Source organism: Gracilinanus agilis, chromosome 6 (assembly GCF_016433145.1).
Source record: "Gracilinanus agilis isolate LMUSP501 chromosome 6, AgileGrace, whole genome shotgun sequence".
Lineage (NCBI taxonomy): Eukaryota > Metazoa > Chordata > Mammalia > Didelphimorphia > Didelphidae > Gracilinanus > Gracilinanus agilis.
Window position 1 is genome coordinate 193,288,763 of NC_058135.1, and position 18,460 is coordinate 193,307,222.

The window sequence follows — 18,460 nt, forward strand, 5'->3', positions numbered from 1 at the left end:
CAATCAATTAAATAAAAGGGTTTTTTTGGGGGGGAGGGGGGAGGGAATGTTACTAAAAAAGTAAATAAAAAGGGGATAAAAAGAAATAAGCAAGAAAATCATATTATACTTAAAAGCATTACAGAATACAAATTCTACATAGGCATTCTTAAGAGAATTTACTTAAAGGAAAAGTTAACCAAATTTCAGAAAGAAATAGGTAAATCCATATTAGTGAGGGGTCTTCAGTATATCCCTGTCAAATCTAGACAACCTACCAAAAAGATAAACAAGAAAGAAGCTAGAGACAAGAATGCTTGGATAGAAATTTGGAACAATTAGAGATGATAGATTTCTTCAACTTCCAAATGGGTACAAAAAAGACATTACAAAATTCTCAGGCATTCATTTCACCATTGCAAAAACTGACCATGTATTGTGTGAAGGAAATTATTGAGGGGACTTTGATAACGAGAATAGAATTGTAACTATGGTGCCCCTTGTAGTTAGCAGGAAAAGCCAGCAATTGAGGTGGGGGACAAAAAGGCAGGAGGCAGGCTGGATGGCCCCCTGGGCAGCCCAGGCAAAGAAGAAAGAAACAGTTGGCTCACAAGGTATAATGTGTAAGAGTCAGTGGACGGAGATAAAGTTTGATAAACTGAGACAAGACTGGATTTTTGACCTCTCAATTTCCATGCTGGTATTGACTGGGTGGCCCACATGGCTACTGCAGAACAGCAAGCTAAATGGGGAAGCTAGATTTGGGTAAATCTTCCATAAAAGTTATCTACCTCCTCCCTCTCTTTCATTCTTCTCCCCTATTCCTTTCTAATTAATAAAATAATAAAATCCACGACTGGTCTCTCAACTTTAACCATAACAGTACTGAGACATAAAAGTATACCAGACAAATTAAGGAAAGCAGAAATAATAAACAAATCCTTTACTGACCACAAAGCAATAAAAAATATATTCAATAAAGAACTTTTGAAGAAAAAATAAAACCTGAGACTAAATTATGTAATCTCAAAGAATTGAGTCAAAAAAAATCACAAAAACAGTAGAGAATTTCATCAAAGGATATGACAAGTAGACAGCACACCAAAAGAAAAAACTTATGTATTTAATAATTTCAATCAATTAAAGAAGAAATGAATGAACAAGACATGCAACTAAAGAACCCAGTAAAGCAACTAATCTAAAAACCTCAAGAAAACTCTGAAGAAATTCTGAACATCAAAGAGATTAGTAAAAATGAAAGCAAAAAAAAAATTTCAATCAATTAATAAATGAAAGTAGTAGACTTAGGTTTTTTTTTCCCCCGGAGGGAGGAGGGAATTACCAATAAAGTAGATAAAAATATCTAACCATTCTAGAGAAACAATTTGAAACTATGCCAAAAAAAGTCACTCAGCTATCTATATAGTCTTTGACCCAATGATTCCAAAGCAAGCCCTCTAGATAAAGAAAGAGTAAAAGGATCCATATGTATGGAAATATTGACAGGAGCTCTTTTTATAGTAGCAAAAAACTGAATACAAAGAGAATGCCTACCTTTTAGGGAATGAATAAACAAATTATGGCTTATAGATATAATGGAATATTATTGTATCAAAAGAAATGAAAGAGAAAGATCCAGAGAAACCTGGAAAGACTTTTATCAAATGGGAGGTAAAGTAAGCACAAAAGGGAAAATAACTGATAAACAAACAATAACATAAAGTCAATGTGAAAGTCTTAAAAACTTTGATCAATGCAATGACAACCCATAATTCCAGAAGAGCAATGATAAAGCATGCTACCCACCTCTTAACAGAGACATGGGTAATGATCTCAAGATGCAGAAAAAGGCATTTTCGGAAACAACTCACATGAGAATGTTTTTCATGACTCTAAGTATTTTTTTTACAAGAATTTTATCCTTTTCTCAACTGGAGTAAGGATGAAAAAAAGGTAGACAAAGGTAAATAATGACTGGGTACCAAAAATAAAGAAAAATAACAGAAAGAAAAGAAACCAGAGACATTTAAAAAAAGAAACAACATGCAGAGAGCAGAAAGAATCATAGACAATCAAAACAGCTTTAAAAGCTACAGGTTGTACACTTTTTTAAAAAGTTGTTAATAGAGATTTGCAGTTTCATTTACATATTCTTTTTTCAATTCTACTATATAGATGGAGATGTCGATTTGGGAGGGAGGGTACTTAAGTTCAAAATTAAAATAATCAAATTAAAAATCAAAACTTCCCAAAGTCACTGAAATATGTTGTTTTTTAAATGTCTTCTATTTCTATCAACCATTACCAACTTAGAGCAACACGGTTTACCATTCAATTACTTATGTCAAATTAAACTAACTTGTTCTTTACATGACTATAATTTACATGCCCCCTAAATTTATACTTTTCTCACCATAAGAATTGAAGAAGAGAAAGAGAGGAAGTTGAATTATGATTGGAAATTGTGCAGTGCTTTCAGTAATCCACAACTGCCCTTTGGGTCATATGCAATTTTTTTTTTAAATCCTTACCTTCTGTCTTAGAACCAATACTAAGTATTGTTTCTAAGGCAGAAGAGTGGTAAGGGCTAGGCTATGGGGGTTAAGTGACTTGCCCAGGGTCACACACAGCTAAGAAGTGTCTGAGGTCACATTTGAACCCAGGACCTCCTATCTCTGAGTCTGACTCTCAATCCACTGAGCCACCCAGCTGCCCTCATATGCAATTTTTTAAACTAAATGTTTTATTAAAAATTAATAGTATACATTGATGTAATTATCTAAATTTCCTTAATAACGATTTAGCTTTAAGTTAATTTCAAAGTGTAAAATACCATGGTTGATAGAAATAGAAGATATCTATATAGTAGAATTGAAAAAAGAGAATGTAAATGAAACTGTAAATCTTTATTATTAACAACTTACTTTTTTAAAAAAGTGTACAACCTGTAGTTTTTAAGGCTGTCCTGATTGTCTCTGATTCTTTCTGCACTCTGAATATTTTCTTTCTGTTATTTTTCTTTCTTTTTGGTACCCAATCACTATTTCCCTTTGTCTACCTCTTTTTCCTCCCTATTCCATTTGAGAAAAGGATAAAATTTTTGTAAAAAGAGAGTCAAGAAAAGCATTCTCATGTGGGTTGTTGACACCAGGCCTACCTGGCTGCTTCAGGTGCTATTTTATTTGACAGAAGTAAAGTGACTTGTCCAAGGTCACAAAGCTAGTGACTCCCTTTTAAATACTCAGCAAGATACTGTTCATTCATTTTAAGAATAAGAAAAATTTTAATAGTTGGCATTTATTGCAAAGGTTTAAAAAGCTCTTTACAAATAACTCATGTTATTCTTACTATAGAGGTATGTGCTATACTTTTTTTTTTAAATCCTTACCTTCTTCTTAGTAGCAGTTCTAGGACAGAAGAGCAGCAAGGGGTTAAGTAACTTGCCCAGGGTCACACAGCTAAGAAGTATCTGAGGCCACATTTGAATCTAAGTCCTCTTGACTCCAGACCTACCTAGCTGCTTCAGGTGCTATTTTATTTGACAGAGGTTAAGTGACTTGTCCAAGGTCACAAAGCTAGTAAATGTCTGAAGTCAGATTTGTACTACAGTTTTCCTGACTCCAGATGTAGCACTCCATACATTGCTATATTTTATAAGATTTCTAGTGTGTCTTCTTTTCAAGCCCTGCTTTTTTTTTTTTTGCTTTGCTTTATAAGTTTCTTTGTATTTTTCATCCTTACCAATCTTAATAGCATTATATTTAATTATATTAATATGAGTAATTAAATGCATAAAGCATTGATGTACTTAATATATGCAAAGCACTCCTTTAATATACTGCAATTTAAAATTGTTCTCTTGGACATTAAGGTTGCTTCCAGTTGGCTTTTTTTTTGTGTACAATTGACTAGAATACTGCTATGTAAATCTTTAAATAGAAAACTGTTTTTCCTTTTTGATATTACTTTCAGGGTATATACCCATCAGTGAAATTACTGGGTCAGAGGGCATGCTTATTTGGGGGGTCATCTGCAATTCTTATCCTTCTAAAGATGAGATATTTTATGATTTGCAGCCATATGGTATCAATGGGAAAATAATGATGTTAAAAAAGATGGGCTTTTGCAGCAGTGAGCAGCTTGTGATCATGGAAAAGCTTGCACTTTTCCCAAATGCAATCTGTCTCACTATGCTCCTCATACTCAATTCTGGGCCAAATTTACTGTCCATCTACAGAAGATGTCTAAGTTGTGTGTATATAATAGCTATGTACACACACACACACACACACACACACACACACACATATAGACACATGAATACACACACGCTACATTGCTGGACTAGCTCATCTGGTTGTCTATCTACAGGCCAAAAATAAGCAATAAAAATGTTTCCATTGTGTCTGGTTAAATCTTGCTTGTATTAGCATCTCCACACACTTAGCAGAGTTCCTGGAGTATAGTAAACAATTAATGAACCAACCTTCCTTCCTTCCTTCCCTCCTTCCCTCTCCCTCCTTCCTTCCCTCCTTCCCTCCCTCCTTGCCTCCTTGCTTCCTTCCTCTCTTCCTTCCTTCCTTCTCATTATTTCTTCTTAAGGATAATTAAGAAGTTTGTTGAAGAGACTTTGTAGGGTTCTGGGACTAGATGTACCATGCCATCAGCAAATAGGAACTGATCCTCAGATGACAAACATGTCTGGCATCAGCTTACACTCAAAGCCTTTCCTGCTTGGTAGAAACTCCCAGAGCTTGCAGCCTTATGGCACAGCCTTTGAAAACTCAATGTCACCTGTATATCACAATGATTTTTCTTAATTAATTTTTTTAAATGAGAAATATACTAGAAAAAAGATAAAATCAGTTTTACTGGGTTAATGTTATCACGAGTTAAAAGGACTACCTCCTTTTAGCTTTGTTTGAATTGTGTTATACAGTTAGCTTTAAAGTATCACATATTTTTAAAATGTAATTAAAAAGGTGAGGAGAATTTGTCCCATCACAGGGAATAAATGAATGATGAATCACCAAATAGAATCTAGGCAAGTATGTGATCTGACTGAAGCATTCGGTGAGTGTGGGATAGTCAGGGCTCTCTCTGCTCTAGGAAGAAGAGAAAAGTGGTAGGCATTCCTCAAAAAAAGACACAGGAACTTGGAGAATAGCCTAAAAGGGAAAATAAGCTTTGAAATCTGAGGATGAACTAGGAAATAAGATTCTGCCTGTATCATATAATTAATGTGATGTTAAGAAATCCTAAATAAAAAGAACATCTGCCACTGAGACCACAAGACTCCTAGAGATATTTGACCAAGATGCACTGAAGCCCAGGGTGGGAATCTTTGCAGGTGAGCCTAATCAGCAAGAGCATCCCATCCTTATTCAGAGATTTGGGAATGCAGGGACCAAGGCCAATATGGAGAGTTCACAATAATCATCCATTTATGGCAATAAATTGGATGGTACTGATTCTCTTGTAGCATAGGAATGAACACCCTACCTTTCATATCACTAAGCCATCTCTCTTGTATATTACTTCCCCATATCCCTTAACACCTAATAGGCATGATAAAATAAAGGCTTTATTTGGCAAAGATTATCAACCAGACATTGCCATTAACTTTGTACATACAATACAATGATCATTGAATTCCATAGGGACTATGATGTAGCACTATACAATCCAGAGGTAATTTCTGGATCATTTTAGAAAGATAAGATTGTGTTCAGTGTAAGTTTGGTTTTGTGTGTATGTGTGTATATAACATTTATATTTATATATGACATAAAAAATTTAGCAAATAATAGCATAGTATAGCATACATAATGCACTACTGTTAATCAATCAGACACTTATTTTATTGGAACATCTATTCCCTGACCATCCTAGGAAACAAGTTTTACTGTACCTGATAATCCAACATGCTGAAGCTTGGGAAAAACTGAAGAATTCGAGATTCAAAAAAATAGGGGAAAATCCAAAATACTGGTAGTTCCTTGCTATTATTATCTAAAAGCAACAAGAAAAAAAATTGTACTTTGAAGAGCAAAATAGTCAAATCAATTAAAAAAAATGTAATAATCTTCTTCCATCTGACAGGCATAGTGCTAAGTTTTATGTATTGTGCTAAGTCCTAGACAGATAGATATGAAAACTGCCAGATGTTCTATGGACAGGATCTAGAGCACCAATTTGTAGACAACCCTTGAGGAATGATGTGTATAAGTCAATAATTAGTAAAGATTCTTAAAAAAAACAACAACCCTATATACTGTATATGAGGTCCAAGGCAGAGGAATGGTAAGGGCTAGATGATGGGAGGTTATATGACTTACTCAGGGTCATACAGCTAGGAAGTATGAGGCCAAACTTGAATCCAAGACATCTCATCTCCAGGCCTGGCTCTCACAACCCTGAGCCACCTAGCTGCCTCCAGTTACATAGATTCTTAATAAAATCAAAACTGTACCACATAAGCAGGTTGTGTTATCATTTACTGACTGTTTATCCCTTAAGTTTTCTATAAATTTCAGCCTGTACCCAAACACAGTTGCAAAGACTGCATAAAAAGGATCTTGATATGATAGCTACTCTTTCTGAAAATACAAGATATTCTAAAAGAAATATTTAAAAAGGAATATCATGAGTTTTGGTTTTAAAAGATTACTCTATTCTAAAAATGAATAATATGGAAAAAGGTATTGAGTGATAACACATGTATAACCCAGTGGAATTGCTTGTCAGCTGTGGGAGTGGGGAAGGAAGAAGGTAAGGAGAGAACATGAATCATGTAACTATGGGAAAAAACTTTAAGAAATAAATAAATAAAAATTAAAAAAAGAATGTCACTTGAGATGTTCAGTCACATTAAGAAAAGTATGGCATATATAAAATATGATCAGTCATAGAAGAGAATTTAAATCACTGTTCAAAAAGATGATTTGATAAATTTTTACAAGAATATATTGGTTTGATATAGCCCCAACACATATTCTTCACAACTCAAAAATTTACATTTAATTTTTAAGAAATAAACCCTGGAAAGAAGTGATTTTTATTATTTTTATAGATTTCAGCTCCATCATGAAAGCAGATATAAATTTATGTATTTGCAGTTATTGCTGCAAGATATTCATAGAAAGGCAATGAGAAGTCAAACTTTCTTCCAATAAAATTGTTTTTCTTTCAAATATGTGCCATCTTTTGATGACTATCAGATGAACCAGAAGCAACACCAAATACAAGAGACATTTAAATTGATTAAAACAAGACATGTAAAGTATTATGGTTATATATATTAAATAATATGATTATTTAACAACACAAATATACATTTTAAAATCAACTACTTTATGTTAATTTTAAAACAAAAACTAGACTTTCAACCAACAAGATTCAAAATACATTTCACACAAGACTCTTTAACTGGTTCTCACACATATTTATATGAATATCATTCATAAGAACCATATTTAATTCCTCATCATGATGTGAAGGTTATCCTTCTTGAAGAACATGACAACATAAATTCTGGAAAGCTCTACTAGGACAAAAAAGCTTTAAGTACAACTGATAAAAGATTACTATACCTATTGTCCGAGGACCAGCCTAAATGGAGAAGTACTCATCATTAGCAAGTTGGCCACTTAGTGATGCATTCTTTATTCATGGATCTATTAAATAGGTTTAAAAAAAGAACCACCTTGTAGGAGGGCAAAGCCCGAGACTCTATTGAGCAAAGCTCTAGAGACATGGAAGGCAAAAAGCCTGAGCCCCTATTAAGCACAACCCTGAACCATAAAGCAGCTGAAGTCTGTCATGTGTCTCAACTTTTCACCCCAACGCCTACAGCCACAAACTTCCCCCTCCCTCTCACCCTGCAAAATCACTGATGTATACATTTTCCTTGGGAAACTAGGCTGTTACATGTTGATTAATTATCTTATAGAAACCATTGTGTAGACTCAGTGAGGTAAACAAGATTACATTGTATCACTTTACTAATCATTTACTTTTATGTGAAAATTTATGTGAAAATCTTGTGCTGGAGCCCCAACTTGCTTTCTCCCCCATATAATCCATAAACTCTTGTTAAATAAGATTAAAATAACACTTTTTTGAGTAATTACAGATCTCATCCAGGCAGAGTGACATAATCAATAGAGTTAACCTCAAAGCCAGGAAGACCTAGGTTCAAGTCCTACCTCTGACACTTATTGGCTTTGTGATCCTAGGCAAGTCATTTAACCACTCAGTACTCTTGGCAACTCTAAGAAGGAAAAGAGTAGGCTAAGATGTATTGGAGAATTATGTAGTGCTATTAATGAACTTAAGTTTCTCCAGGAAACAAAAGCCCATTTTTTAAAAGAATGACATCCTTCTGATAATACTACACGATTGTAAGTCATGCACTATCCCAACTTTCAAATAGCTGAAGTTGAGGTTCCTCCAAAAGACAATGGAGAGGGATGTGGTAAGCATGAATCAGAGAGATAGTCAGCTCTAAGACATTATAAACGAAGATTTGTACAAGAGAAGTATAAGAATGACATAAAGAAATTAATGATTAGAAAAGAAATGATATAGAGAAAATGAAAAACTGGTAGATAGCTCACACATTCTACTAAGAGCCATACAATGTTGAGAGATCTAGAAGAATTCCAGCATGATGGGTGAAGTTCCTGTAGAAAAGTATAGCAGATATGGACACGAGTCACAAAGAAATAAAAAGCATGGCTGAGTTGCCACTGGATAGCGTACTGACACACACAGATGAGATCATGGACCCACTGAGTTATCAAAGAATAGGCAAATACAAAATATTCATGACAAGTTGACATACCATCAGAAAAGCATTTTAAAGAGGGTAAGAACATACAAAATTATTCCTGATTTGTTAAAGTCATTTCTCTGGCCTAAATCTATTTTTTATGACAATGGAAGTAATACTGTATTTATTCAATAGGTGTCATAAATTACATACCTGGGCTTTGGTCCTCTCTCCACATATCCATAAACTTCCTGAAAGTAACAGCGAGTGGTTCTACCAAGCCTCCAAAAGGAGGATCTGCCACCAGAATGAGTCCTACACCTTTATCTTCCTGCAAGAATTTCCTACAAGTTTCAAAAGCAGCCTATAAAAGATACAAGTTCATTTAAAAAATTAATATAGCATATGAGTACTTACTCTTACTTGGACAAGTATGTACTCAGAATAAGTTTCAGTTACCTTGTCATAAAAGTAAATACCCATATTGCCATGCCATCGACATACTTGACTACTATTGTCAAGGCAAAAAATTTGTCTTGTTCAATCTGCATATGGTACTGTCTTTGACTTATGGCAAGCACATGTTTTGTTTTGTATTTTTAAAGCAAATTTCGACAGCTAAATATTCCAGCATTATAATTGTCAGAGGGCAAAACTTTAAAAAATTAAATTTGTTACTCATACAGACTACCAAAAACATTATCATTTTCTTACTAATTCATCCACTACCATAAATAATTTCAGTTTAACATCTATAACTAGCATTTCTATTTTGCCAAATATAAGATCATACAGGGGCAGCTGGGTAGCTCAGTGGATTGAGAACTAGGCCTAGAGATGGGAGGTCCTAGGTTCAAATCTGGCCTCAGACACTTCCCAGCTGTGTGACCCTGGGCAAGTCACTTGACCCCCATTGCCTACCCTTACCAATCTTCTGCCTTGGAGCCAATTGGCTCAAGACAGAAAGTAAGGGTTTAAAAAAATAAAAACAAAATAAAAACAAATATAAGATCATACCTTCTCCTTTTCAAGTTATTTCTGTTATTACATTTAGAACATATCAATGTCACATACATTAGAATCATCTCAACATACATAAAACACATGATTTACAAAATTTCCCTAATCTCTTAAACTGTCCCCAGAAACATGGTTATATCATTTTCTGAACATGATGATGCCTAGAAGCCTTCTTAATGAAATAGTCTTCATGATATTGTTTTGGGAAAACAAATAAAGCTATAAAATTTCTAGGCTACTGACTTTGCAGTATATTTCAAGCTTTCTATTACGGTAAATCTACCCTTTAAGGAGACACAATGATAATAGGTTTTAGAAATTATTATATTTGTATATATTCTCCATTGAGAGAATAATTAAATTCAATTTAGAATTAATACTTGATGGACTTTTGAAAACTTCAACACCTATATCCTTTCCCCCATCAGAGTATTTGTAAACTTCCTAACAGAACTCCTGCAGCACAAAATGGTTGGTTCATTCATTCATTTGCCAAGAAGGTTTAATCATCTTTCAGTATAGCTAAGTCACTTCTTCTGCTTGCTCTCTCATATGAAGAACAAGGGATAAATAATGATGCTGAAATCCTTTCAAATTCCATGTTCAATTAAAAAAAACATTTTTAGGCACCAACTATGCACAAAGCATTAAAGATATAAAGCCAAAAATGAAAGGGGATTCAGGAGATATGATGGGCACACAGGTAAATAAATAAAGGAATTGGAGGAGATAAAAGCCCTGACCAGTTGTTAATGAGAGGTCCCTGAAGAGACCTCAAATAGAAAGTAGCACCTGAGCTGATTCTTTTAGGAATCTGGGGATTTTGAAAGTCTGTGGTGAGAAGGGAACTCATCTCAGAAAAAGAAGATAGGCTATACAAAGGTACAGAGAGAAGAAGGAATGTCAAGTTTGATCAACACCTAGTTGGCCAATTTGGTTCAACAGAAAGTGTATGAAGGAAGATAAAATGAAGTAAATCTAGAAAGGCAGATAAGCCAGGGAGTGGAAGGATTAAAATGATATGCTGAAAAGTTTGTAAGGATAAAATAAACAAAGAAGATATTCTGAGTTGGCAAGTGACATGGTCATATTTGTATCTTTGGGATATTTACTTAGAATATTCACTTATGGAAGATCAACAGCAGAGAGGAAAGACTGGAATCGGGGAGCTAAATTAGGAGACTAGTGCAATATAGTCTAAGTGGGAAGAAATAAGAATCTACACTTGTATAATCTCTCCATAAGTCGGGCAATGGCCCAGATATGAGAGATGAAGTGAAGACTGACAAGAGCTCACAAATGACTCAGTCAAAGCAGAGTAAGAAGGGTCAAGAATCTAGGGAAATTCAATAGTTGCAAAACTGAAATAATGGAAAGGAAATGTGGAGGTGAGGTAAGTTTACTGGTTTAGATGTATGGGTATAACATTGAGTGTCCCAGGTAATGTCCTTCAGGAAGCTACAGAATTTAGGAGAACAATTAGGTCTAAATATATAGATTTGGAAGTCATTCTGAACCGAGGAGAGATGATGATATCAAACTGGAAGAAAGTATGAGAAGAAATCCAGGATAGACCCTTGAGAAGATCTATGCTTTAGAAAAAGAAATTGAATAATGATCCATCAAAAGAGACAGAAGAGGAAAACAAGTGATAAAGGAGTCACAAAAATGAAAGGAAGAGAAAATATTCTGGAGAAGGGGGTGGTTGAGAGTGTTAAAAGCTATGTAGAGGTCAAGAAAGATGAGGCCTGAGAAAAAGCCATTGGATTTAACAGCTGATAACCTCAGAGAAAGTAGTGTCAATAAAATGGAAGTCAGGAAACAGTTTTAAAAAGGTTGAGAAGTAAACAGAAACTGAGGAAAGAGAAGCAACAAATCTAGACAAATTTTTCTGGGAGTCAGGCTAGGGAAGGGAATATGGAGTGATGAAATGAGAGGACATTAAGTCAAGGTACTTTAAGGCATACAGAAGATTCTGACATATTTGTAGTTAGCAAGGAAAAAAAATAGTAGTTAAGATAAACTAAATATGAGAGAGAGATCAATTGTTCAAAGGAAAGAAGTCCCAGAAGGTAGAGAGAAAGGATGGAATTGACTATATAAGTATAATCTTGTAATGGTTAAGGATGACCTCTTGCTCAGGGCCTGGAATAAAGAAGTAAAGAGTTGGGGGTAATACAGAGGGGTTTTTAGCAAGGGTATAAGAGAAAAGAGAGTTAATGGCAGATGGTCTTTAGGTAATGCGGTCTTCTGGTAAAGGGAAAGATGATCATAGTGATATAGGTAGCTTGAGGAAAGAAGGGAAGATTTGGAATAGCTGCTGAAAGGAGAGTGAAAATCAATCAAGAGGTGGAATAGTGGCTCAGTAGATAGAGAGTCAAGTCTGGAAAAGGAAACTCCTGGGTTCAAATCAGGTCTCAGACACTCTCTAGCTCTATAGGAGCAAATCATTAACCCCAACCCTAATCCTTACTGCTCTTCTGCCTTGGAATCAATACACAGTATTCATTCTATGATAGAAAGTAAGAATTTTTTTAAAAAGTAAATGACACCTAATCAAAAAAATAATTCTTTTTAGCGGTTAGGCTCAAGATCAATGGCTCCTCAAATTATTGGAATATAGTTGTTAAGCATCTGTAGAAAGCAAGAAGTTGCTCTCTACTGCTGCTAGGCCTCTGGATTCCTTCTTCATCCATAGCTATTGTTTTTTAGTATTCTTCAAACAGCCACAATCATCACTACTTGAATTTTCTCTGCCTTAATCTTTGCAGTGGCAATAGCTATTCAACAACAAATTTATTATCCAGAGGCTGCTTCTAAAATAGGAAGGCTTAAAGACACTTCTTTCTTCTACTGAAGATAAAATGAAATCTGTCAGTCTCTGAAGTTCACTTAAATAACTACAACTCCAATAAAAAATTAGAGATAAAAACTTTCCTAGTAAAAACTGATTGAATTGCCACATACTCCAATTTTTCCCCCTTTCTTGCTAGACTATCTTTGTTAAAAATTAATTTCATTTGTATTTTGTCTCTAATGTTCAAATTAAAAGGCAAACAGTATAATAGTTGCTGGAAACGTGTCTAGGAAACATCTTTTCTGTTTTTAATAATACTATTATTCAGCTTTCCTCTATGAAACTGATTGAAAGAAAGGTACATATGAAAAAATGAATACACAGCAGTGTCCAGAGAGGACTAAGGAGCATCATTATGATAGGTGCTGAATATACCAAAAAAAAAGTGAAAACAACATGTTCATTGTTGAATAAATACAGGATATGAAAACAAAAACAAAGCCAGTGGGGAGGTGATGAAGAATGAGGGTAATCAGGAAAGTTCTTCAAGAAGATGACCCTTGAACTGAGTCATGAAGAAAGGTAAAGGTTCCAAGAGGCAGAAGGGAGGAGTGAAAGCAATCCCAGCATGGGAGGCCAAGCTAGGCAAAGACATGAAGATGAAAGGAGGTGAAATGGGGCATAAAAGGGAACAGATAGTATAGAGTATGTGAGAGGGAGAAGGGAATAAACATTGGGAGAAGATAGTCTGGAGCTGGGTTGTGAAAGGCTTTCAATGCCAAACTGAAGAGTTTGTTCTTAATCCTAAAGGAAAGAGAGAATCAGTGAGTGACATAATCAGACTTGTGCTTTAAGAATATCTCTTTGGCCAGGTGAAGAATAAGTTGGAGAGAGGAGAGGTTGAGGGCAGGAAGAGCAACTGGTTTTTTCCCTTCATATTCAAAGATGACAAATGGTGTCACCACACTGAGATGGGTATATAGTGTGAACATTTGGGATGGAGATATCTCTCAATTTGTGCATCTCGCGTTTCTTTTGAGCTACTGTAATTCTGCTTTTCACACAGAGCACAGGGTCGTCTTTGATGCAGGCATGTCATACAGGATGGTCCTGTACCCATGTCTCCCATGTCTCCCAATCAATACCGAAGTTCTTCAGAAAGACCTTGAGAGTCTTTTTATTGCTTCTTCTGACCTCTATGTTAGCCTTGCCTTGGCTGAGCTCTCTATGAGAGCTCAGCCAAGGCAAGGCTAACATCAGAGTTATACTTTCTGTAGTAGAGTTTGAATGCTTGGCAGTTTGGCTCAAAAAAGGACCTCAGTGTCCAGTAACGTTTTCTTGCCAGGTGATCATCAGAATCTTCCCGAGACAATTCAAATGGAAGTGATGCCATTTCCTGGCATGGCATTGGTATACTGTCCTGGTTTCACAGGTATACAGCAATGAAGGCAGAACCTTCAGGTTGTCAGACAGCCCAACATCTCTTCTTGCTCACACTTTTCTTCGGAGTCTTCAAAACTGAGCCAACTCTAGCAATGCATGCATCAACCTCAGCATCTATGTGGATATCTCTGGAAAGTATAGTGCCAAGGAAAGTGAACTTTTCCACAGCATTCAAAATTTCTCCATTTGCCATAACTGATGGTTTCCATTAATGGATGGTGCAATGCTGGTTGGTGGGAACCTCTATATTCTTCATGTTGTCAGGCCAAAATCAGCAAAAGACAGAGAGACCAATTAAAAAACATGAGAAGGGCAGAGGTGAGGGGTCATGAACTAAGATGTTCTGGTACGAATGGAGAGAAGGGGATGGATTCAGGGATGTTAAGGAGATTAGAGAAGAAAAGAGATCAGGGTAAGTAAAGGCGAAAAGTTGCAAACCTGGGCAACTTGATGAATAGTTCTCAATGGACTCATGAGCTCTGCTTTGGAATTAAGATAGCCAGTTGGACATACCAAGGCAGAAAGAAATAGACAGCAAAAAGCACATAATACACCATAATCTATGGTATCATACACATACACACTCACACTTTTTACTATAGCCAAAGAGACTCAAAGTTTGAGTATAGCTTAAAGCTACATTAAGACTTTGGAAACAAAATGGGACAAAAAAAAAAATATATATATATATATCAATATTTATATAGGTTGTGTGTGTCTACATATACAGACACATATATGTCTATATACACACATATAAAAGAGCAGTCTTAGAAAGAATGAAAGTTGTAATCCCTTGACCTTTGCTCATATGGATGTATGGGTGGAGAAGATCCCAATGAATGAAAAAAGATGAAATGAAGAAAAATGCTGAAAAGTTACACAAATATGCATTACTTCATATACTGAAAAAGAAAGATATGGTATAATTGGAAATAAAGGCTAATGTAAATAGTCCTTATCTAAGGATTTATTGTACTGAATTAAATTTCATACAGAAGGGGTAATGAGACATTGAAGGAGCAATGGTGAAAAACTAGCTTTTGAGACAAAGGATCTGAATTTGAACCCTGGCTCTTTTACTTCCTACTTGTGTGACCTTGAGCAAAACACTTAACTTTTCCTGGGCCTTAGTTTATGTTTGGTAGGTCTTTGAAGTACATTCACTAAGGTGAGAAAGTCTTATGTTACAACAGAAAGAGCACAAGCTGTAGTCGGAGGACCTGAGTTCATATCCTGCCTCTGACATATTTCTGTAATTCTGAGTGAGTCACTTAATATCCCTAGGTCTCAGTTTCCTCATTTAAAAATTAGGGGGTTGAATGAGATAGAGATAGACTCTGTGGTCCTTCCTAATTTTAGTCCTATGAGCAAATCTAAATCAGATGGAAGTAGATTCCAGATCTGTCAGTCTCTCTATTTTCCTTCCTCCCTCTCTATACTATCATGTGCCTCAAGGATCTGACCAAGCCCCTCCTATTGTTGACACTGTTCTACCTCAGACTTATAAGTAAACAAAGTGGGTACATTTCTCTAGCATCATGGATGAAATTAAAGGCAGCCAAATATTCTCTAAAAGTAGACATACAGTAAAATAATGACTTTTAAAATAAGACAGAACTTCTAGAAATAAAAGGGTTTTATAGTCCATTTGCCCTAGGAAGTCATCAAATCATCAAAGATTTATTCACAAATTGTTCACCAAATTTAGGATTATTAAAACTCTAGGGTTGTTCTAAATCCCTCCTAATTAGAGAAATGCAAATTAAAACAACTCTGAGATACCAGTTTACATCTAGCAGACTGGTCGATATGGCAGCAAAGGAAAGTGATAAATGTTGGAGGGGATGTGACAAAATTGGGACACTAATGCATTGCTGGTGGAGTTGTGAATTGATCCAACCATTCTGGAAGGCAATTTGGAATTATGTTGAAAGGGCTTTAAAAGAATACCTGCCCTTTGATTCAGCCATACCACTGTTGCATTTGTACCCCAAAGAGATAATAAGGAAAAAGACTTGTACAAAAATATTTATAGTTGTGCTCTTTGTGGTAACAAAAAATTGGAAAATGAGGACATTGATTGGGGAATGGCTGAACAAATTGTGATATCTGTTGGTGATGGAATACTAATGTGCTAAAAGAAATAATGAAATGGAGGAATTCCATGTGAACTGGAAAGACCTCCAGGAATTGATGAAAGGAGCAGATCCAGGAGAACATCGTACACAGAGATTGATACACTGTGGTAAAATCCAATGTAATGGACTTCTCTATTAGCAGCAATGCAATGACCCCTGACAGCTCTGAGGCACTTATGAGAAAAAACGCTATCCACATCCAGAGAAAGAACTGTGAGAGTAGAAACACAAAAGAAAAACATGTGATCGATCATGTGGTTTGATGGGGATATGATTGGGTTTTGGCATTAAATAATCACTCTATTGCAAATATGAATAACATGGAAATAAGTTTTGAACAATAATACATATGTAGCCCAGTGGAACTGTTTGTCAGCTCCAGGAGGGGAGAGAGAAGGGGTGGGACAGAAATAATGAATCATGTAACCACAGAAAAATATTCTAAATTTAAAAAATTAAAAATTTGAAAAAACTCAAGCTACCTTTCAAAGCTTTAAAAAAGGTTACATAACAAAGTAAGCTCTATGTTATATGGTAAATAAGAAAGTTAATGAACTGGTTTCCCCAAAGACATGATTTTAATTGAAAATATAGAAAACTAAGAAGAGTTTGGGGAAATTTATCTACGACATCCATAAAATGTTTGATCCTAGAACAGAAGAGTACCAAATTTTTGGTGGAGCCTCAGGAAAAAAATCCTCAAAATTTAAAATGCTCATTTTAAAAAGGAGATAATTGAGGCCCAGAGAAGTTAAAGATCTTGCATGCAATAAACCAACAGCACAACTGAGTCAAAATACAGTATTTTTGACAATTAAGATCAACTATTCCAATAGAAAGCTTAAATTCTGGAAGGAAATGGTTAAGAATTATAGTCACCTTTTCCAGGTACCCAGCAAGGGATCAAATTTATGTATTATCTATGGCTTATGCCTATCTGAACCTGAGAAGCAAGCATTAAAGGTCACGTACAAGCAGAATCTGAGTTTGAGGCTAAAGGAATATACACTGTTATGCCATTACAGCATACATGTTTTGATCAAAATATGTAACAATGTTTTTCCACAATAGTATTCCAAAATACTTTTATAATTTACAACTTTAGATAAAGAGATTTTCAAAAATATCAATAGAGGCACCAATGCATTCAATTTACATTTCAATACAATTTCATTATTCAATTTATAATCATTCAAATTAAAATTCAATACAATTTAGTAATCAGAGAAATACAACCATATAGCTGCATATAGTTCTGAAAATGTAAATCTCTGTAAGGCAAAAATCTAGCTTATTTGTTACTCACTATTAATTTTGGGAGGAAAAATCCACAAGCATTTAGTTTTATTTATTTATAAACCCTTACCTTCTGTGATAGTATCAATTCTCTGGCAGAAGACTGGCAAGGAGCAGGCAATTGGGGTTACATGATTTGCCCAGTGCAGAACAGCTAGAAAGTGTCTGAGGTCACATTTGAACCCAAGTCCTCCCAACTCTAGGCCTAGCACTCTATCTACTGTGCTACCTAATTGTCCCAAAACCTCTAGTTGTTTTTTTTAAAGTAAATATTGTTATAAGTGGTTACATAAAGTAGCTTTAAAATCTCACCAAGGAGTTGCCAACAAGACCTTCAAAGTTTGTCTCTTTTTTTATTTTCCATTTTCAACTAAGAAAAAAAGAAATCCCAAACTTCTAATTTGTTATTCTGAAAAGACTATGGATCTCATTTTCTAGTGCCAATGGTATGTTTTTTAGGTAAAAGCTTCCTTAGCAAGATCATTTGTTTTATTTTGTTTTTCTACAACTCTAGGCCTAATTAGTTAGCTTTAGTTAAATATCCTGCTCTCTCATGATTTGGGTTAAAATTATTTTATTAAGCTACTAAACACCATGTTGCATATGAAGTAAAGAATAATCATGATTCTTACCTTTCCATTAAAGAAATGATGATTAAACATGTTGTAATGGCAGAAACTATCTTCCATATAAAATTGTGAATACCTACAAAAAATTTTTGTTATAGCATTTGAATAATGACAAATGTTTTAGAGTAAACACTTTCAAACAATCAACTCAAAGAATTTGTAAAAGGTATTTTCAATATCCAAATTAACTTGGTCTTTGGCTGGACCTGATTATTCACCACCATTCTTTCATTTGAGGAAATCAAAGTGTTTTCCAAACATGAAACTAACTTTCACAATCACCAGATTGTGTCATTAGACCCTTCTGTTCATATATGATTTATATATAGATACATATATATATATGCATATATATATACATATAAATTGTTTTTACACCATG

General features: G+C 34.9%; 1 protein-coding gene across 1 annotated transcript in view; it reads right to left on the reverse strand.

Annotated features, from left to right (window-relative positions):
- The window catches only part of ZCCHC4 (zinc finger CCHC-type containing 4), a 68,503-nt gene that overhangs the window by 27,740 nt on the left and 22,303 nt on the right, over positions 1–18,460 (reverse strand). Inside the window, exons 6-8 of the mRNA XM_044680570.1 lie at positions 18,082–18,154; positions 8,966–9,116; positions 5,891–5,991 (exon numbers count right to left, since the gene is read on the reverse strand). Of these exons, the coding sequence (XP_044536505.1) occupies positions 5,891–5,991; positions 8,966–9,116; positions 18,082–18,154 (325 nt within the window). The remainder of the gene's footprint in view (positions 1–5,890; positions 5,992–8,965; positions 9,117–18,081; positions 18,155–18,460) is intronic.